General features: G+C 32.8%; 1 protein-coding gene across 2 annotated transcripts in view; it reads left to right on the top strand.

The window, feature by feature from the left end:
- Positions 1-9,502, top strand: part of LOC145265594 (protein canopy 4-like) — a 51,406-nt gene extending 41,904 nt beyond the window's left edge. Inside the window, exons 6-7 of one of the 2 annotated variants that reach the window (XM_080121601.1) lie at positions 3,339-3,383; positions 8,796-9,502. In XM_080121601.1, the coding sequence (XP_079977727.1) occupies positions 3,339-3,383; positions 8,796-8,848 (98 nt within the window). In that variant the 3' untranslated portion in view covers positions 8,849-9,502. The remainder of the gene's footprint in view (positions 1-3,338; positions 3,384-8,795) is intronic. The other variant, XM_080121602.1, reaches the window with a different exon arrangement.
- The last annotated feature ends 13,606 nt before the right edge of the window (positions 9,503-23,108 follow it).

Raw genomic sequence — 23,108 nt, 5'->3', positions numbered from 1 at the left:
CAGAAGCTTGTCAAAACTTGAGGCCTCCTGAAGACGAGAGCCATTCATTTCAATTGATGCCAGATGGGGATCAGAATGTTGATGATGTAAAGAGTGAAGCTTGGTTTTAGATGCATTAAAAGTAACCAGCAGTGAAGATTGTGTGAGACATAAATTAACTTATTATTATTATTAACTTATAAATTAACCTATAACAAATGTCTGTTTATATTACACAGATCAGGGAGCTGGGAGGGAATTCCAAAGTCTGGCTGTTCAAGAGAAGAAAGTATTTCAGTAAAAGGCTTTTCAACATCAGACAGTGTAGGGTGGGATTTTGCTGCTTGTTAGGTTAGTCAGCGGTATTTACATAGATAAAGGTGGGGGTACAAGGGCTTGTTTAAGAGGTACAAAGGAGCTAGGTCAGGAGAATATGCAGGATAGGACAAGGTTGCCTGACCAAATTTTCCTAGGAGATCTTTGATCAGGAGTATCGCGTGAGGATGAGCAGTTGGCTTATTCATCATTTTGAAAACAAGTTAAACAGAAACGAAGGGAGAAAACTCAATTTAAAGAAACAAAACAAAGGGAGATAACTCAATGAAGTTACACTCCTCAAGGTAAGATTAAGATTGGAACCATCTCAACCACTAATAGCCATAACTAGTGATACGTTACCTGAAAGTACTCTGTTCAAGCTCCTCAGATTAATGTTCATGGGGAACATGAGTTGGAGCAAATAGATTGAAGGCATTGCTAAAGCTTCTGCAAAGAATGTGGACTCTCTCTACCGTGCTAGAAAGTTACTTACACCTGAGAGTATCCTGTAACTCTACAAAGCCACCATTCGCTGATTTATAGAGTATTGGTGCCACATTTGGGCTGGTGCATCTGCTACTAGTCTTTCCCTCTTAAACAGAGTTCAAAAGAGTCGTCAACCTAATAGGTCTCGCACTGTTAGCTAGGCTTCAACCACTGTCCCATCGATGAAATGTTGCATCCTTCTGCTTTTTTACAAGTATTTTAATGGTGGATGCTCTGATGAACTACAAGCCCTTGTGCCCTCTGGACAGAAATACCCCTGACAAACCCGACAAGCAAAATCCTACTTCTACACAGTAGAAATCCCCAGATGTCAGAAAGCCTTTTACTCTAATAGTTTCTTCCCCAGAACTACTAGACTGTGGAATTCCCTTCCAGGTTCCCCAATTGTACTGGTATGCAGAAGTTCAAGTGTAATGTAAATAGATATCTTGCTGCTCAACTCCCTACATGGTACCCACACAAATTATTTCCCAGATAGTAGCCCCCTACATCAAAGTGGCACTGTACCTTGTTTGGGGTGAAAATGCAATAAAAAAAAATTCAAACTTACGAAATATGTTGTAATGCCTCTTGTTGAACTCGGAAATGTTTCTGTCTAACTCAGGAATTTGGATGGAATTTCAAGCGGAAAAAGGAAACCATCTACCATTATGGGACCAATTAAAAATTATAGACAGAGAGGAACTGTGGAGAGTAAGACAACTGAAAGAAGCAGCACATACGCTGGGGAATAACTGACTACTAAGTAGACCTAGTATAGAATTCAATGCGATATGGGAACCAGTAATTATAACCAATAGATAATGCATACAAGTAATTAGTAAAAACATTAATATATACAAGTAATAAGTATAGAGATAGATATACATTAATATATGGTAATGATTAGTAATAAAATAGTGATATTTACAACTAGAAATAAAAAGTAGGTCTAAGGCTCCTAAAATTTGTACTAGAATTGTTCGCAAGGACCCATGGCGCAGTGGTTAGATTACTGGGAAAAATCAATTGTAAAAGTGAACTTCTCCTGAAGGTTGAAGGTTCAATCCTCAGTATGGGCGACCGAAAAAAACAAAACAAAAAAAACATTTGCGAATTACTTAGGACCTCTATCCAGTCATGGCTGATGGAACACGAGTATGCTACTCCCGTGAAGTAAATAATGGGTTCCGCTCGAAATTCCCGAGTTCAACAGAAACATTCCCAAGTTCAACAAGATACACCTGAAGAAGGTCGGAAATTCCATCGACTAAAACGTTGTGAAAGTCACACTCAAGAAGAGAACAGTAGTCCGATGAATAATGATACATATAACCAATAAACGTCATTTACTTATTTATAAATCAAACTTTTCGACATAATCACGTCTTAGTGAGGATACATCTTTTTTTATCCCAAGAAAAACAAGACGCATGCACTGTTACCAACAGTGTTTTTTTAATATTTTTTTATTTAAATGCCTAAACCGGGAGATATACATGGTTGCGCAATCTGAAAATATGTTTTCGCTGTAATAAAGCGTTGTTTAAGTATAAATTCAAGGCAGATTTTTAAAAAATAAATCGTGATTTTTTTTTATTTTTTTATGTAGAAAAGCTTGATTTATAAACAAACAAATGTTTTATTTAAAGAAAAAAAAATCCGTGTTGAATCGGCTTATTACTGAACTTGCATTTTTAATTTATACTTAAACAACGATTTCGTCATGGAGAAAACGAATCTTCATATAATGTATCTTTTATACGAATCCATTTTATTGACATAAAGTGTTGGAAAAAAATTGTGTCCCAGAGTTAAGCCCAAGGTCAGTTTTTAATGTGGAAGGGAAATAAAGCTATATAAAAAAAAAAAAAAGAAAAAAAAAAGCTCTCTGGCATTGGGATAAAAAAATCAGTTACCTCAGTCTAGAAAGATTTTTCCTTTTCTTTATGAACAAAAACATACTTCGCATAGTTGTTCAATCTTGAATCGACCGACTCAGTGTTCGCTTCTGACTGAGGTCATTTTCTGTCCAATTTACAACGAACAACTGTAGCCTCTTGTCTTTGTAGCTATTCATAAATTTAAGGGGAGATAATCTTTTTTTTTAAATTGGGTTCTTATTCAAAATTCCTTCTATATTAAAAAACAAAAGTTGGTATGATGTATGTATCTGTGACTAAACGAAAATAAATATTGAAAAAAATCACATAAATTGATTAGTTTTATTTAGAAAATAATTGTTAAGTGGTTAATGGGAATTCATAGGCATTGCAACAAATCTGTTAAGCATGAATTATTAAGTTATCTCCCCTGTTTCTTGAGATTGTTTTCAACATGGTGGCCAAGACAGTCGCTCCTTAGATACTTATAAAAATCTATTTATTTATTTATTTATTTTTTTTTTTTTATTTAAAAATAAAACTACTTCATCAATTCACATGATTTTTGTAATTTCCTACAGATTTTTCTTTATTTTAAAATTTTTTTATAACATGGAGAAATTCTGGACAAGAACCAACATTTAAAATTTTTTTTTTTTTTTTCTTTTTTAGATTGTCTTTCTGAAAAAGAATCTGATAAAAATACAGACAACACAGGTAAGAACTACTAAATTTTTTATTTTACTTGAGTTACCAATATCAAGACCTGAAGGCCACTTAAGGATAAGGGTTGATGAATGTACGGTGGTCATTGCAACAAGAGCGTAGTGATCATTAATGGTAGAAATTGGATAGAATTCAATTATTTAAGGTGATAGCTCAATGGGAATTTATTTACATTAGACTTGAAGATTACCGTGTTGTAGTCAGCTGGAAAGCAGTCCAGTGCAACAGTTCCACAAAAGAAGCGTTTTTTCATGGAATTTGCATTTAGACATAGAGAGTATGGGGAAATTGTTGACTGTGGTTGTGATTAGACGGGTGCTTTTTGTGACAGTTTGACAGATGGGGATCATAGGTTGGAGCTCAGACGAGCATTTACCATGAAAATACTAGGTGCTAATGCACTTACTGATCCGCGCTATTTTTTAAATCGTATTTCTAAGTTTAATTAAAGTTTTATGATATGTTTTTTTATTCAATCGTAAGGTTAAAATACGGAATAGGTACAAAACACCCTCTCCTCCCCATGTTAAGAATGGCCTTTTAAATAACGTTATTATTTCAGCACGGATCAATAAGTGCACTAGTACCAAATACTGATGGGGCAAAGATAGGCGCGCAATATCTCTTCACTGGGAAAGAGGTTACAGCAAGAAGAAAAGGGCATTTTGAAGCCAGTTTTTAACTCTATGAAGGTAGGGATGCTCCAAACAGCTCCTGCCCAGATGCGGCAACGGTACTCGATTTTAGGATGTATCTGGCTCTTGTACAGGTACAGGATTGTGTCGGGAGTGAAGTACCTTCTGGAGCTGTAGAATGATGCAACCGTTTTTCCAGTGACCTTGATTTCATGCAAGTCTTCCATTTTAGGTTAGGCGTGAAGATCAGTCCCAGAAGCTCTTTGAGGCGAGAGCTGTTCATAATCAATTGAAGCTGATCCAGTGGGGGATCAGAGTGTTGGTAGTGAAAAGATACTCTTGGTTTTTGGATGCATTAAAATTAACCAACCATCTATTGCACCATGTGCTCAAGGTCGGAGGAGAAAGATTTGGAGAGATCTATGTCATTGCTGGCTTTTGAAGTGTTGCCATAGATTGTCTGCCATACTAGAATATTATTCACTCTGGAAAGCATCCTTTATCTTTACAAAGTCACGACTCTTCCATCCATGGAATTATTTTTGTCACATTTGGGCTGGTGCATCTACCACTAGTCTCTCATTCTCAACCACGCTCCAACCCCTGTCCCATCACCGCAATGCTACATCACTGTGCCTTATTGAATTAGTTTGGAATTATTTTGGAGATGAGTAAATTGTATGATTTTTATTTAATTATTTGGATTATCATCCTCATCTTTTAGTTGTTGTATTCACAACGTTTCGGCTAATCATTTCTCTAGCCTCTGTCAGGTCAACCACGACAGGATAGGTATGTCGAATCCTCCAACTACATCCACAGCAATTGCTGCCTTCAATAGCTCTTGTCATCTGACTACGGTTTGGTCAACTAGATGAGATGACAACGGCTATTGAAGACAGCAATTGCTGTGGATGTAGTTGGAGGATTCGACATTCCTATCCTGTCGCTATTAACCTGACGAAGGCCAGAGGAATAATTGGCCGAAACGTCGTGAAGACAACAACTAGAATAAGTCCAAATAATTAAATTTAAAAAAAAAAAAAAAAAAATCCAGTGTGCCTGTTTTACAAGTATTTTAATGAAATGTGCTCGGATGAACTCGTTGCACTTGTGTGCCATCGATGTACATATCCCTGACAAATTCGCTTGGCAACAAAATCGCCCCCCCCTTTTTTTCTTTTTTTTTTTCTTTTTTGCATTTTCACTCCAAACAAGGCCCAGTGCCATTTTAATTTGTAGAGTATTATGCAGAGACTGAGCAGTAAGAGGTCTGTTTACATTACACTTGAACTTCTGTATGTAAGGGAAACAGGAATCCAGAAGGGAATTCCGAAGTCTAGTAGTCCTAGGGAAGAAACAATGTGAGTAGAAGGCTTTCTTGCATTTAGAGATTTCTACTGTGTAGGGGTGGGATTTTGCTGCTTGTTGGGATTGTTCGGGGTATTTACATCGAAGGGGGCACAAGGACTTGTAGTTCGTCGGAGCACCTTCCATTAAAATATGTGTAAAACAGGCATAGGGATGCATGATATCTGCCAGTAGTTTCTCATTCTTAGACAGGGTCGCACTATCAACCAAGCTCCAACCCCTGTCCCATCACCGCAATGTTACATCACTGCCTGTTTTACGAATACTTTTCAGTATTATGTTGTACATGTGTGTCCAGTTCGAGACAACTGAGCGGAAGAGAAAGAAGAGGTTTGAGGAGATGGAGGAATAAAAAGAAGAAGTCTAAAGAGTAATGTGTTACATTTTTTACTGCTTATTTAGAATTTAAAAAAAAAAAAAAGAAAAACTTTCTTCATCAGTTTTTTTTTTTTTAATTAGATTTTACGATTGTTCATAATTATTTTTGGCAACCATTGATAATGTCTTACTTCTGAGAGTTTTTTTTTTTTTTTACACAGGAATCACCACTTATCAAGGCCTGTAGGCCACTCGAGGATAAGGGTTAATAGGTATACATTAATCAATGTGATTATAGCATAGTAAACATAAGTACTGGGAATTTTGTAAATTGGATTACTTGGGGAGACGGTTCATCAAGAACTTGTTTATGTTGAACTCAAAGACAATCAGATTGTAGTCAGCTGGAAAGCAGGCAAATGGAAGAGAGTTCCAGAGGCGTGCAGTTTTAAGAAAGAAGCTTTGTTCATGGAATCTACATTTAGGTTTAGGCACAGATAAAGAGTGTGGGAAATTATTGATAGTGGTTTTGGCTAGACAAGTGTTTTTCGTGAAAGTTGGTGAAGGGGGACCATAGATTGAAGCTCAGACGAGCACTTGCCATGAAAATAATGATAAAGCAGTGAGAGGCTCGCAATATATATATTAAAAAGGTTAACTTGTGTCTAGGTAACCTATATCTAAAATTTCAAGTGTTTACACCCAAAATTGGCAGAAGAGTTTGGTAGAGTCTGGAAAAGTCAACTCTTCCAACTTTGACCTCTTGTCAGCCAAATTTTCACCCAAAAAAACTGATTAAAAAGCTTGCTGCATGTCTGAATACCTTTTATGTAAAATTTCAAATGTTTAGACCCAAAATTTGCTGAATAGTTTGCTAGAGACCGCAAAGGTCAAATCTTTTGAACTTTGACCCTTTGGTAGCCAAATTTTCTGCCAAAAACCAATTAAAAAGCTTGTCCTATGTCTGAATACATTTTATGTAAAATTTCAAATGTTTAGACAAATAATTGGCTGTGAGGTCAAATTTTTTTTTAACTTTGACTCCAATTTAAACTCCTTAACATTCGTTGTTTTAGGCTCAAATCAAATTAAAAAGTTTGATCCATTTCCAAGGAACCTACATCTAAAATTTCAAGTGTTTAAACCCAAAATTGGTGGAGGAGTTTGGTAGAGTTTTCAAAAGTCAAATCGTTGAACTTTGACTCCCAAATTTCTGACTGAAAATCGATTAAAAAGATTTTCCCAAAATCTCAATACTCCTTATGTCAAATCTTGAGTCTGTAGACTGAAAATTGACAGAGTAATTTGGTAGGAAAATGTGCACACACAGACAATTTCACTTTTATAGATATATAGATTAGTGATTCCAATATTTTTCCTGATCCCGATACAATTACTGATTCCAATTCAGATTCTTTATAAATTGTTGCAATATTTTCGATTCATAATGGGGTATGATCCCACACAGTCGGGCGATTCTATTTATAAACAATGCTGCTAGGAACTGATGAATCAAATTAATTCACGTTCTGCTACCAACCAATCAGAAACCAGAATTGCTGCATAAATATTAAACCTTTTCTGTAGTAATTTCACATGTTTTTTTTTTCCATTTCAACACGGTAAGAATCTTTTGCTCTGTGGAACTGTCTACTGCAAACAAGTCACCTCTTAGGACTTGTGTGTAACAACGAACCATCGGAAACTGTTCTGTCTACTGCAAACCAGTCACCTCTCAAGACTTGTTTAGAACAACGAACCATCGGAAACTGTTCTGAAACTAAACATGGCTTACACTTGTAGATAAATCTATAATTATTTTACTATAAAATTGTTATTTTTTCCTGATTAACAAAAAAAAAAAAAAAATATGTTAAATGTGCAGATATTTTCTAAAAGGCAAGCGGACACTTGTGAGGGAAGGAGGGGATTTTATAGATTTTAGCTTTACTGGTAGTTTAGAATCAATAAACATTTATTTTATCATGAGTTTTATTGGTAGTTTAAAATGAATGTTTATTTTTTTATCATTATGAGTTTTATTGGTAGTTTAAAATGAATGTTTATTTTTTTATCATTATGAGTTTTATTGGTAGTTTAAAATGAATGTTTATTTTTTTATCATTATGAGTTTTATTGGTAGTTTAAAATGAATGTTTATTTTTTTATCATTATGAGTTTTATTGGTAGTTTAAAATGAATGTTTATTTTTTTATCATTATGAGTTTTATTTGTAGTTTAAAATGAATGTTTATTTTTTTATCATTATGAGTTTTATTGGTAGTTTAAAATGAATGTTTATTTTTTTATCATTATGAGTTTTATTGGTAGTTTAAAATGAATGTTTATTTTTTTATCATTATGAGTTTTATTGGTAGTTTAAAATGAATGTTTATTTTTTTATCATTATGAGTTTTATTGGTAGTTTAAAATGAATGTTTATTTTTTTATCATTATGAGTTTTATTGGTAGTTTAAAATGAATGTTTATTTTTTTATCATTATGAGTTTTATTGGTAGTTTAAAATGAATGTTTATTTTTTTATCATTATGAGTTTTATTCGTAGTTTAAAATGAATGTTTATTTTTTTATCATTATGAGTTTTATTGGTAGTTTAAAATGAATAAATATTTATTTTTTTATCATTATACAAGCAGGGGAAGGTTTTGTTTTTAAACAAAATCAATAAAAAGATAAAGAAATCGTTTTTGGCGTTGGAAAATATGCACAAATAGTCAGAGAAACAGGGCGGGACTTTCAGGGTCTATCAGTCCACAGGAAGAAACTTTTAATGTGGAAGGCTTTCCGGCATATAGATACCTCGAGGGTGAAGGGGTAAGATTTTGCTGCTTGTCATGTTGGTCAGAAAGATGTACGTTGAGGGGGGGGGGCACAACTGCTATGATTTTCATCCGAGCACATTCTATTAAAGTACTAATGTAGAGGTTATTGCTTCTAACCCAGGCATGAGCCAATTTCCATTTGTGATTTTCATTTTTTTTTTTTTTTTTTTTTATATATCTCCTTTTTTTATGCTGACCATTTATAGCTTTCTTTCCTCTTTTTTTTTTCTTTTCAGATGCAAAGAACTTGAAAGGGGAGATAACTGGTGGGACGAAAGTAGAGTTATGAATTAATTAAAAATTATTAAAATGGACAATTCCACTTACAATCTGACTATCCTAACCCGCCATCCTTATACACCTCTTTGTTATTACTCTGTTGTTCGTGTGAAGTTTAGACTTTCATTTAAACATTTCTGTTCAACTAATCAGGCATAACTGCATCTATTTTTGAAAGTAAATAAATCTTGGTACTTGTGCAGAATTTGAATGAGATGTAACTCACCGTCCGTTCGGTTTTGTTCGGAACATGACGTCATGTGCTCGGGTTTCATTGTAATGTATGTTTGTATATCTGCCTAAAACTTTCAACAGAGGCGACTGATTTTCACAAGATCGGTATCATTTTGAAGCTCTATGTCTCGGACAACAAATATCGAAAAATTGCCCAAAAACATTAATTCCTTCACCCTCAACTGGGCAGTTTTCTAAAAGAAGGGGTCGATTTCTTTTTTTTTTTTGTGAGCCATTTTTGCAGTTTATTGTATTGGTTGTTGGATTGACTTTGCCTAATTTTAACGTTCTGAACTTTCGGTCGCGTCATGGAGTAGTGGTAAGACGACAGATTTTCTTTTACTTTCATTTCCGCCTGCGCGGCATGGGTTCAAGCCTGCCTGCCTACTGCCACATTTTTTTTTTTTTTTTTTTTTTTTTTTTTTTTTTACACACCTCCAAACACCTGGGCAACACCGGGCACCCCGGCTAATCTGACATAAGACGCCAATCAATGCATGGCGAAGAAGCACATGATCTTTAAGGAAAATATTTGGTGGTAGGGAATCAACAGGACCAGCTGGGAGCTTCTCAGCAGTTATCTTTTCGAATTTATATGGAAACAGAAATTTGGTAATGATCTCTTGTCTTCATTTTAAACAATATATCGGAAAGCTACCTGATTGGGTTGGTGAAGTTTCTTCCACATCCGCTGTCTCTTCTCACCCCACTTTGAAATCGTCTAATGCAACCGTAGAAAAGTTTACCTAATCTTGAGGGAATATCCTGGCTGTCTTAATTTAATTTAATAAAAAAAAAAAAAAAAAAAAAGAAAAACGGTTGCCGAGCCCTACCCTACAGGAAAAAAAAAAAAAATATTCAGGAAAAAAAAAAAAATATTCAGGGAAAGAAAAAAAAAAAATAACAAAAAATTACTTTACATTAGTTAACAAAATAAAAAAAAAAAATGTAAAATAAATATTACATAAAAAATGCATAAAAAAAAGTGCTTTATTTTTAAACTTTTGTTAATAAAATATGAAAAACGCAAAAATATTATTTTCTTAATTTTGTTCTATTTTGTTTGACAAAAAAAATGCAACTTGTTTTTTTTTTTTACTTAAAAAAAATTGTTACAACAATAAAACAAAAATTGTTATGATAGGTTGTTGTTTCTTTTTTATTTTCCTAATATATTTTTTTTTTTTACTTATTTTTTTCTTGTGATTTTATTTTTTTATCAGTATTTTTCATTGTTACATTTTGATAATCGGTGATGCTCGGCAAAAGCTGGCATGTACTGAGCAAAGCCGAGTGGCCAGTTAGTTATGTCTGGTTCAATTTCTGCACAAATACCCAAATATTTTAAAAAGAACTACATTAAAGACTTACAAGATTTACAGGATACTTAGAAACTTTGGTATCCTGTCAAGCAATAAATTCTTGTGAATTATAATTCAGTTTTTAATTGTGTTGATTTATGACGAGCTCTATTATTTTAGGTGTATTGAGCTTTTTTTATTTGGTTGGGATTATCATATAAATATTAATATATACATTCTCTTTAAATTTACATGAGCTTTTGGCTTGTAAACTTAATTTTTACTTCTTGATTTTGGTTTTATATATATTTGTACAAATCTAAATGCATATAGATATATTCATTGTTTGTAATTTATTTTATTTCTGAAACACTTATCCACAAATGCGTGTCTGGAAATAACTATTTTATAAATAATATATATTAGTAATGAGCTAATTCCAATATTATTCCCGATTCCGACACAATTACTGACTTAATTCTCAATTCTGATTCCAATAACAAAAAAAATCCGAAAGGCCACAGTCACAGCACAAAACTAAAATAGACTCCCTGGCTTCTATCAAAAAATCTATTAAATGGTGTTGATTTTAGTTTCTTGTTTAGTTATTTTCCGACATTTGGAGCATTACTTATTGCAAAGTTTTTCATTAAAAAAAGATGCTGTGGTGAAAATATAAATATACCAAAGTTATTTAAAAAAAAAAAATCAATTAACATTTTTTTATGTCTGTTTTTTTTTTGTTTTTTTTTTTTTTAGATATATGTAATTTCGCACTGGAACAAAATCTATATAAGAAAAATGCATGGGTTCATTATTTTTGTATCTCGATAATTTATATAAAAAACAATTTTTTTTTTTAATTTTTTAAATTAATAAATGTTTTTTTTTCTTTTTTATGATTTCTATTTTTGTATCTTGATAATTCATATAAATTTTTTTTTTAATTTTTTTAAATTAAAATTTTTTTTTTTTTACGATTTCGATTTTTCTGATTTCTGATTAATCATTCCATATATATATTAGATGATGTATCTGTGACTCATCAGGTCACAACCACTATTCATTCCACTTTATTTTTGTTTAAAAGTTCATAAACTGTGACATGTATGAATGGGTGAATGTCTGGCATCCAGCAGGATGCCTCATTCCCAGCTAAAACAAAATAAGAAATAAGTCAACACATTTTCTTGCATAACTAAAAATAATAAGTATCTTTACTCTTACATATCTTTATATTAAGGCAAAATGTGTGTTTGCATGTCTGCCAAAAACTTTTGACTGATGCAACAAACACGGACAAAATCGGTATTCTTAGAAAGATTCATCTCTCAGATGATAAATATCCAAAAATTAGCCAAAAACATCAATTTTTAGGCCGTCAACTGGGCCGTTTTTCTGAAGGAAGAGCTAGTTTTTGCATCTTTTTGCAAAGTCATTCATGCCTCGCGATCTTGACATACGTATAAAAGACATTATTTTAAAGACCCATGGCATCACAAGTCGCATGAACGAGACAACTAAAGCGTTTACTTTTTTCACCTCCTTTTCCCCTTAGTGTTACAGGTTCGAGCCTGACTACTGCGGCTAATTTTTTTTTTTGCCTGCATGGGTACTCGCTGCTATTTTGATTGAAACATTTTTTTTTCCGGGGGTTGGTTGTTCAATAGCCTTGATAGCCTACTTTTCTCCATGCAGGTATCATGCTAGTCTATTATATTAATCTCAAACGTCGGTTTGTTTGTGTGTTTGTGATGTTCACTAAAAACTTTTGTTAGCCCGCATCGGACTGAGTCAAAACTGGTACTATCTGAAAGAGCGATCCCTTGGATGCATAATATGTGAAAATAAAAAAAATAAAAAAATTGTAGTGGTTAACCGGGCCATTTCTTGCAAGGTGGGGGTCACTTTTCGCGACACTATTTTTGCAAGTCCTGCACGCATAGAAAACTGAAAGTATGTTGAAAAACATTATTTTGCACAACATCATAAGTTGTCGTGGTCCAGTGGGCAAAAGCATTTGCCAGAAACGTTTTTCCTTTTTTCCCCTCTTTTGCGGTTCAGTTTTGAGTCTGCCCACCGCACTCGCTGTTATCTTAATTGAAAGAAAAGTTGTTTTTTGATTGATTTATTTTTTTTTTGGGGGGGGGGGGTCACCGCATGGGCTGCCAAAATATCTGGTGGGGGCTTCCATTCTTTTCTGGGAGTTGCTCAATATCCCTAGTATAGCAGCTGTGTCCAAACCAAACTTCATGTCTACCTGGGCTATGTTGGGTATCCATGCTAGTTTTTATTATCTATTATATAAAGGGCAGATGTTTATGTGTGAGTTTGAATGTCCGGTAAAACTTTTTTTTTTTCCATCCACACCAAAGCGCCATGAACATGGTACCATTAGAAAGAGCAATTTCTCTGACACATAATATTGAAAAATTGGGAAAAAAAATCATCAATTATTTCATGTAGAAATGTTTTGTTTGAAGGAGGGCGGGGGTCGGATAAAAACCATCGTTTCATTCTTTCGTTTTAAAAAGCTAAATTTGCAATTTTTTTTTTTTTTTTTTCTTAAATTAAAATATCATTTTTAAGCGGACTTCATGACTGGGCAACGCCCCCACCCCCCACTAGTTCATGTATAAGAGTAAAACGATATTTTATTTTACCATCTAATTTACATATGTGTTTGTGGTGTGTATAGCTATCTAGTTATCATTTGCAGCAACAACATGTTTACTATGATGTTATCCTGCAACGTCTAAGCCTTCCTGTATTTCTTGTTTCTATGCGACTTACAGATTATATATTTTTTATTTTTGGTTTTTACCATTGACCAAGTGTTTATTGAAAAAAAAATAAAAATAAAATAAAAATTAAATTAAAATCATTACATTTTCACAAGTCTTTTTTTCTTTCTTTTTTTTTGCTGATCATGAAGTTATTACAAAATTCTCAAAAATTGCGTAAAAAAAAACTTTTTTTAATTTACTTTAATTTACTTATTTGCAAACTGTTATCCTCATCTTCGTTGTTGTTGTTTCACGATGTTTCGGCCAACTATTCCTCTGGCTTTCATCAGGTTGTCAAGCCAGTTATTGTTTCACGATAGTCTGGAAATAAGTAATTTGTATATTTCATTTATTTATCTCCAAGAATTCCTGGCCCTGTCGGTGGGGCATTAGAATACGCTGACTGCCCTCCTGCAAAGGGTAAAAGTCCCTCAATGGGGGTCCTGGATATGACCTTAGACTATATCCAGTGGTGAGGCCCCAGCTTGTGGGCTTTGGGGAGTGTGGAGCCACCCTTTAATTACCATTGCTCCCTGGTCCACTCTGACCCGGAGTGGTAGTACCTGTTAGGGTCCCAACTATGGGTTAAATAGAAACTGACGTGAAAACAACAAATATATTCTATTAAAAAATTTTTCTTCAAAATCTTTGGATTCGGCATTAAATAACCCGAAAACGGTTGATATGCCGTAAAACAAAAACAACCAACCAAGAGTTCCAATAATTAAATAATATACATACCATGGACTTGTAATAAAGATTTGGTTCTTTTCTTTTGCAGCATTGGGGTTATTTTATGTGCAATCCAGTTATTTTGGAAATAAAAGTTTTTACGCTTCAAATTCTTTATATGTTCAAATATTTATTTAGTGTTTAGTTTGATTTTGTAGGGGAGTGAGAAATTGTTTTTGTTTTTGACTTTGCAGAACATGATTGAGTTTTTCAAAGTGCAAGGAAAAAAATCTGTGTTTAGGTCAGAAACTCGGTACCATCAGACAGCCTGATATCGTCGTACGAGAGAACTTGCAATAAAAATATTAAGATATGTGATATATGTACTAGCAGGGTGTCCGGGGGTTGATCAACAAATGTTTCACACTTCCATATTTTTAGTGTCATCGAAATCAGTAAAATCATCAATTTTTTTAATCAGATTTAGTTTGCGACACATCGTGGCGCACCAGGAGAAAGCTCACATGCCTCTTACTATGACTTATTTCTCAATACATTGTTCATGTGTTTACGCGTTTATTGAATGCGTATGATTGCATATATTTATGAGTGTCGATATATTCACAGATATAGTTCAACAAACATGACATTCATAACAAAAAAGGGATGGAAAACTGTTCTTTGGGGGTTTACATCAAACCAATCGGAGAAACATACCTGATCCATCTTTTGTCTTGTTTGCTGAAAAGCTGCAAACAAGATTCATCTCACTGACTCAAAAAATTTTGTCTTTTCAGCAACTTTTTTACAGATGTTTCCCCTTTAGAAAGATGAATGCTGGTCCTGCATGCCTTACATTGGATAGGTATTGAGTCCTTTTCTCTACTGAGTGCTCCGGTGTTACGTAAAATATTCCCCTGTAAAAATTATTTTTTATCTATAAGAGAAGAAATACTCATTTTAAGATCAGATTGTTTTCAATTTTCGATACGTATTGGATGAATTTCTGTACAAAACATATCTAAGAACACTGCCAGACATATAAATTACTATTGTGTGAAAATTGCAAAAGGTAAGCTCAGATGTTTTGGAAACTGAGGAACAAACTTACACATACGCATGCAAAATAACTTTGATTTAATAGTACATATATATATATATATATATATATACTAGCAAAAGTACCCGTCGTTGACTGGGTTAAAAAAACATCCTACAGAAAATGGACTCTGATTTATGAAAGTATGATAGGTTATGAAAAGGAAGGGTTGTAAATTTGGGTTGAATTTGGGGGTATCAAAACCCAAGCAAAATATGATGAAAGTAAAAATAAAATAGATAAACCCCATAATTTATTATACCATACCTGTTCACACTGAAACACTTATCACAATATTCTGTGGATCTATATTAAAAAAAACCTTGTTAACCTTTATGACATATTACCATTCTATGGAGGTCAGGCGCGAACGAACACCCCATAATTATATTATACCATATTTCTTCAAACAGAAACATAATTATCAAAGTATACTTATGCAGATAGATATGAAAAGTCTTTATTAAAGTTTGTGCCTATTTCCATTCTATGGAGGCCAGGCGTGAACGCAGACTCCACAATTTTAATGAACCACTGTTCTGCCAGATCAAATAACCCATTCCTGTGTCTCGATACATCTTCTATCATTATATGTAATCAGTTTTTTAAAATAGTCAACCATATAGGAGCCTATTCGTGACCACACACACACACACACACATACATTCAGCTTTATATTATAGATATGTGTATGTATATGTGTGTATATCATCCATGAAAACTTCACAACTTTTTAAAAAAAAAAATATTATTAATGTATTTTTATCCATGACATGAAGAAAAAAACGCATGAAACTAAAATTAATTTGTCTGCATCAAGGGAAAAATAAAAATGCAATTTTCCCTACAGGGAAAATTGGAATTTACTCGATTTTAGAAAATATGTTTTTATTCATATATATGCACTAGCAGGCGGCCCAACATTGCCCGGTCATAAAATACGCATAAATATTATATTTTAATTCATACAGAAACTGAGACATGTGCATGCGATTATTACGTTTTTCTAAACATTTCATTTCTTGTAAGTAAAAAAAAAAAAAAATACTAAAGCTGAGAATAAAAAACCAATAAACAATGAGTCAAGTGCAATGACCATTAGGCCAGCTTGACACGAGTTTTAAAAACTGTTTTCAAATCTCCTTATTGTTAACATAAGAATCTGAACAATCCACGCATGCACATTCATGAAACAGTTGTTAAACAGATAAAATCCGCCCCCCGCCCCCACCCCCGTACCAATTTTTCAATTTTGATTCCTTCGCAGATCTTTTTCCGGAAAAAAAAACTGCTTAAAAAGTTATCCACATGTCTGAATATGCTATATACCAAATGAATACCCTATATACATAATTTCAAGTCTATAGATCAAAACTCTGTTGAGTATATAGGTTGAGAAGTGTCCTCATACACACACAAATTCTCACTTTTATAGATATATATAATTCCAGGTAAATATTTTCCAGAGGTGAAGCAACAAAGTGTTAATCAGGTTAATGCAAGAGTGCTCAATATCGAAGTAGGGCAAAATATACTTTTTATTTCTTTTACATATGTCGCTACACATTCATGAGCATGTTTCGGTCAGTCAGTTACAAGTAATTAGAGATCTTTTCAATGGATATTGCTTATACAAAAGTTTAGTCCATAACCTTATTACATACTAAACTTTTGTATATGGCTGACTAAAACATGCTCATGAATGTTGTCGTGACATATTAATGCTTATGTAAAACAAATAATATATATATATATATATACATACATATATATACATATATATATATATATATATATATATATATATATATATATATATAAATACCCGTTCACATACACCTTTCACGATAAAGATAGAACCCAGAATGCTTGTCACATCGTAGAACGTAGAAATGGATAAAAAAATATAAGAATTTAAAAAAAAAAAAGAAAAAAAAAATCGAGGCATAGTCAATAGATTGCACCATGGCCCATATGGTTAGGTCGTCAGTATTGCACACTTCATGAGTGCGACGACCTGGGTTCACGCCTATGTCGGAGCATGTCACTGATGAGATGTAGTACATTGAAACCCACTTTGGGTCTGGCGTGGTCCATTGTCGATGCAATTGCTCGATTCTATCTAATTCTGGGTTCTATCTTTATCATGAAAGGTGCATGTTAACGGGTATTTATATATATATATATATATATATATATATATATATATATATATATAATCTCCTCTTAATGTCTAATATATATATATATAGTCATCCATATACAGTACTGTTTCAGACAAGCAACTACCTCAAGCCAAGATCCAACCCGATCGGCCAAACGACAGTCGGAGCTTCTAACCATTGCGCTATATGGCTGCTGCTATGCGGGCAGTGATTAAACAATGTTTTGACATTGTCCAAATACCTAAGCTCAGTTTGTTTATACAAAGAGCGTCACTAATGGTGATTTGTATATCACTTCCCAAATGTTCAACCTAAAGTATGGATATATATATATATATATATATATATATATATATTAAGTAATGTGATTTATAATTTAAAAATTTTAAAAAATTTTTAAATTTAAAAATTTAAAAATCAAAATTTAATTAAATTAAAAATCAGTTTCATAAGAAGGAACAACAACAAAGTCAATTATCTGTACGATCGTTTCGGAAATCCGTGCTTTTTATTTGTGGTATACATGAAGTCACGTAGAACAATTATACATAGTTTTTTTGGTAAGCACGGTCTCCTCATCAGCAAATTTAGGAGGATTTCTATTGAATTGAAAAGACACCAAAAATAAACCTAGCATTAAAAGTAAGGCAGATGAATCTGAAAAATTGAAGTAAAAGGTTTGGATTTAAAATTTATAAGAAAATTAATAAGAAAATTGGTATAGCTTAGAGATAGAAATGAGTAGAAAAAATATATATTTTTTTCGAATTTACATAATAAATTTGATTTAAAAATATATAGATATATAATTACCTTTTGGTTTTTCTTTTTTTGAAATCAGGAACTGTATTTAAAGTAGTCATTTAGATGTTTGCTATAGCTTTTTATTTTATTGAATGATAAATTTTAAAAGGGCAACGCTCGTGCAGTAAATTGTTTCCGTTAGCGTATTTTGATTTAAAGACGCTACAGTTAATATCTATAGAGAGAGAGTATTTATTTTGCAAGTTTTTAAGGGGAGATAATTGTCATGGCTTTATTTATTATTTGATTTACGAGTCTAAGGGAGCATATTTTAATTAAACTAGTAATTTCACTATTACATTAAAATACACTTAGCTCTTTAGACTATTATTCTAATCTCCTTTAAATTATATATATATATATATATATATATATATATATATGATGAATAACAAAAGTCTATATTCCATAGTTCATGATGTTGACCATCTTACAATTTATTCGTTTAATTCAGTTGACATTTACAATTCTTGGCAGTATCTGTTCCGTAGCACAAAATCACTTAATTTTTATATTAATCAGTGAATCTATTTTGCCCTTAACTCATCAGAAGAAAGTGCAAAAATCAATCGATCAAAAGGAGGTAAAGTGCATTTTGACATGATTAAAAATCTGAAAATTGGAAGAGAAGCTATAAATACCTTATAATATGTTTCCATTACGCCATTTTGAATTTAGAAATAAGGTCATTAAACCCCATCTATTCATACTGAAAAATTCTATTAATTTAAGTATATTGTGTAAGAAATGTTCTATTTATTCATTATTAAATTTATTATTTATATTTACCTAAGCCTTAGTGAGTTAAGGGCAAAATAGACTCACTGATTGATATAATAATTAAGTTATTAATTTTTTTGCTATGAAACAGATACTGTTAAAAATTGTAAATGCCAACTGAATTAAAGGAATAAATTATAAGATGGTCAAAATCATGAACTTTGGAATATAGACTTTTGTCATTCGTTCACTTTATTGCTCTGTAATTACATTGAGCTTCTTAAATAAGGATTGGTATATATTATAAGGAAACAAAATATATTCCCACAGAAATATATATTCTGAAGATTCCCGAAAGGATGAAACAGTAGCGTCTGTAGGTATGTAATTAATATAGAAAAAAAAAATAATCATGTCAGTTCCTTTTAAGAAACTCGTTTCTTATTGTTGAGTATTTTCAGTTGAATTAAGTCGGTCAATTTAGTTCTTATGCATAGATTACCGTATAATGATTAGATCACTGTGACTGACGTTAAAAACATTTAAAAATAAAATGTTTAAATTCAACATTATTTCTCGCGATTAATGGTAGCCGATTGGATATGGTCTTTACTAATCGATCCAGAGATGGCTCGTGTGGCCGAGTTTGAATCTGCACTGAAGATTCCCGAAAACATGAAACACTAGTGCCTGTAGGTATTTAATAATCATAGCAAATAATAATAATTATATATATATATATATAGATATATAAGAGCAAATATTTAATAAAACGTGTTAAAGAACACTTGGAAAAAAAAAATTATTTTTATTTTATATAATTCATATGTTCAGACTTCATTTAAAAGAATAAATTTTCAAAATAAAATTTGTTTGAAACAAAGAATACAATGTTTAAATTAATGTTCTTAATCCATGGTTTTTCAATGTAAGTACATCTCTTCAAAAGAAAAAAAAAATTGGCAAAATACATAGGTTTGCAATTGTTTTGCTAAATAGCATATACAGAGAAAATATTAAAGTTAAAATGGCTTTAAGGGACAAAGATAAAAGGAATGAATGTTGAAAGTAAAAAAAAATGGAATGAAATTTGTTCTGTCTGGTATATTTGGCTGGGATTGTTTTATATGAATATTTCCCTCCAGTATTCTATAAGACTAGGAATAATAGTTGATCCTCGAGTTGCCTATTGGCCTTGATAAGTGCTAATATAGAGAGAAGAGAAACAGGGTGAGAGAGAGAGAGAAGATAAAGAGTGTGAGAGAGAGGCAGAAGAGAAAGTTGTTCCATCCTCTTTTCCAAATTTGACTACTGTGCACTTTTGACTTGTCATCCTCGAGTTGCCTATTGGCCTTGATAAGTGCTAATATAGAGAGAAGAGAAACAGGGTGAGAGAGAGAGAGAGAGAAGATAAAGAGTGTGAGAGAGAGGCAGAAGAGAAAGTTGTTCCATCCTCTTTCCCAAATTTGACTACTGTGCACGTTTGAACTCTCATCGTCGAGTTGATCCTCGAGTTGCCTATTGGCCTTGATAAGTGCAAATATAGAGAGAAGAGAAACAGGGTGAGAGAGAGAGAGAGAGAGAGAGAGAGAAGATAAAGAGTGTGAGAGAGAGGCAGAAGAGAAAGTTGTTCCATCCTCTTTCCCAAATTTGACTACTGTGCACGTTTGAACTCTCATCGTCGAGTTGATCCTCGAGTTGCCTATTGGCCTTGATAAGTGCTAAGATAGAGAGAAGAGAAACAGGGTTAGAGAGAGAGAAGATAAAGAGTGTGAGAGAGAGGCAGAAGAGAAAGTTGTTCCATCCTCTTTCCCAAATTTGACTACTGTGCAATTAGATTCACCAATCTGTAATCTAATTTATTTCATTATCTTGAAGTGTGTGTGCGTGTATATATAATATGCAATTTCCGTTTTAGTCTTTAAATATTCCTATCTATCTAATATATCTGTAACCCCTCCAGGGCAGCTCAGGTGCATAGGCTCGTGGTTGAAATGCACCTCTAGCCGATACCTGTGGTGTCACCCATGGTTTCGTCTAGTGGTCGAATTCGTCTTCGTCGTCGTCGTTGGTCGCTCTCCGGTTCTGCTTTCAAATCAGCTTCCAAACGTCACCTGGGCTATCGGAGAAATATATTGCATTCACAACGTTTCCAATCAAAGAAAAGAAAGTCAAAACTTAATTAGCTTTTCTTAACATAGAATTGATTATTGTCTTCGACTTTACAAATAATAGTTACACACTGGCCAAACTTAGGAGCCTGGCAGTTTTCTTTCCTTTACTTCATCTACCAGGAAGGGATCAGCTGCCAGAGCGAAAAGAAGACATCGATTAGCCAAGTGTCTTGTTTTTATCAAATCAGTAATTCCTCCTTCCACCTTTTTGGAGTTATTCTTTCCTTTTCTTTTCCTCTCCCTCTCTTCTTTTATCCTATTAATTTGTACTCTCTTTTTTCTTTTCTTCTTTTGAATTTCCTCCCTTTCTCTGTTCCCCTAATTTCTACTCCTCCTCTCGACTCTATCTACCCAATTTTTAACCTCATTTGCACTGAGGTGTAAACCCAGTATCAATTAGGTGTAATTAGTCACCCCTGTCTAACAACATTCAATGGCGACCCTCGCCCTAAGCTGTCAGCTAAGACATCCAGTCCTCTTTCATATCGCTCAACAGAGATTTTAAAAACAACCTTTTCGTTGTTAACAGATATATAACAGCAATGAGATAAAACAATTATCATTTGTTTTTTTCTTTCTGACAAAATCCCATAGACATTTCTGTTTGAAACACCATCAAACTATCATCATCATTAGAATTCAGCCGTGCGCATTTCTCTGAATTCGTGTCGACTAGCAAGGTCACTCGGCATCGCTTGGTCCCCATCGGGTCACATCTCAATCTACCTACACATTCATATCCTGTATGTATATTTACTTATATATTACTATATACATTTACTTACATACTTACTTGCTTTATCCGGAATTTGCAGATACCGGCCATCCTCTCTCCTTAAATTTTTTTTATTTTTTTATTTTATATTTTATTTTTTATTTATTTATTAATTAATTAATTAATTAATTAATTTTTTTCCATTTAGCGTCTTTTAATAACTCTTGCTGACATTTTCTTAAGTAATAACCTGTACATTTCAGTTGACTTCTTTTTTTGCTCTACATTTTTCGTGCCTTTTAACGTCATTTTGTCTGGATCATTTTGACATTTGCTTTTCTATTTTCTATTTAATTCTATCACCATTTAATCTTTTTTTCTCTCTTCTTCATTGATTTTTCTTAATTACACTTTGTCTTGGCAGCCGTGTTAAATGCATATCTTATTTTTCTTTTATTAATATTATTGGAATTTTTTCCCCTTTTCCTTGTACATACTTGTGAATTATTCCGTGGATTTCGGCCTTTTCGATTATTTTGGATCATCTTCCAATTACGCGATTTCCTTGGATTTTACTTGTGCGAATGGAAATTTAATTAACTTTCTTGGATTTACATTTTTGGATTTTACCGTCATTGGATACTTTACCTTTTACCAGATTATCCATTCACATGAACTCACTTTTTTTTATTCACCCTGTTCCCTTTGCTTCATTTTTCATTATCAAGTAAGATCTATGACTTACTTGCAGTTTCATCAGATACTTTTGTATGCAAAATCCGATCCTGCATTTTGCTAATTCCTACCCTCTGATGAGAAGGAAAATATTTGAAAAAGAGTTAAAAATGTATTTAATCTTAAAAGGAAACACTTATTAAGTGGATAGTCCTTAATCCGCAGAGTTTCGAAGAAATACTTTCCTTCTCATCATAGGGTAGGAATTAGCAAAATGTGGGATCGGATTTTGCATATAAATGTATTTGATGAAACTGCAAGTAAGTCAAAGATCTTACTTGATAACAAAAAGTGAAGCAGAGGGAATAGGGTGAAGAAAAAGGTGATTACAGGTGAAGTATCTCCTACTTGGTTTTATCGAGCTTTTACATCTGGTTGAGATTACTTTATAAATATTAATTCTTTAATATTTATAATATACCTTAGTTTTACCATCTTGGATCATTTTGGTAAATTTAATTGTAATTTTTATTTTATATATATATATATATATATATATATATATATATATATATATATATATATATATATGAAGAAGGAAAAGAATTTATAAATGTGCGTGTCAATTCTTTCCAGAGTAAGAAGGAACTTAAAGTTCTTTCTTTCTTCACTCGCATGTGGTCTGTAACCTGTTTCCTCAGCATTTCCCCAACCAAATCCTGATAATGTCCCCTGAAATGCGGACGAAACGTTGATTACCATTTATTAATTTCAGGTTTTTCCTTCTCATTCGCATAACTTCAATCATCGTTTGTATTTTATTTTACTCATATATAGATATATAGTTACTTATGGCTGACCCTGTATGTGTGAATTGAATCTTTGTCATTCCCCCCCCCCGAATTAGAATGCCCCCCCCCTTCCC

This window comes from Euprymna scolopes, chromosome 40 (assembly GCF_053919585.1).
Source record: "Euprymna scolopes isolate OS-2025 chromosome 40, ASM5391958v1, whole genome shotgun sequence".
Taxonomy (NCBI): Eukaryota; Metazoa; Mollusca; class Cephalopoda; order Sepiida; family Sepiolidae; genus Euprymna; species Euprymna scolopes.
The sequence above is the reverse complement of the archived record's forward strand: the minus strand, read 5'-3'. Positions and strand labels throughout refer to the sequence as shown.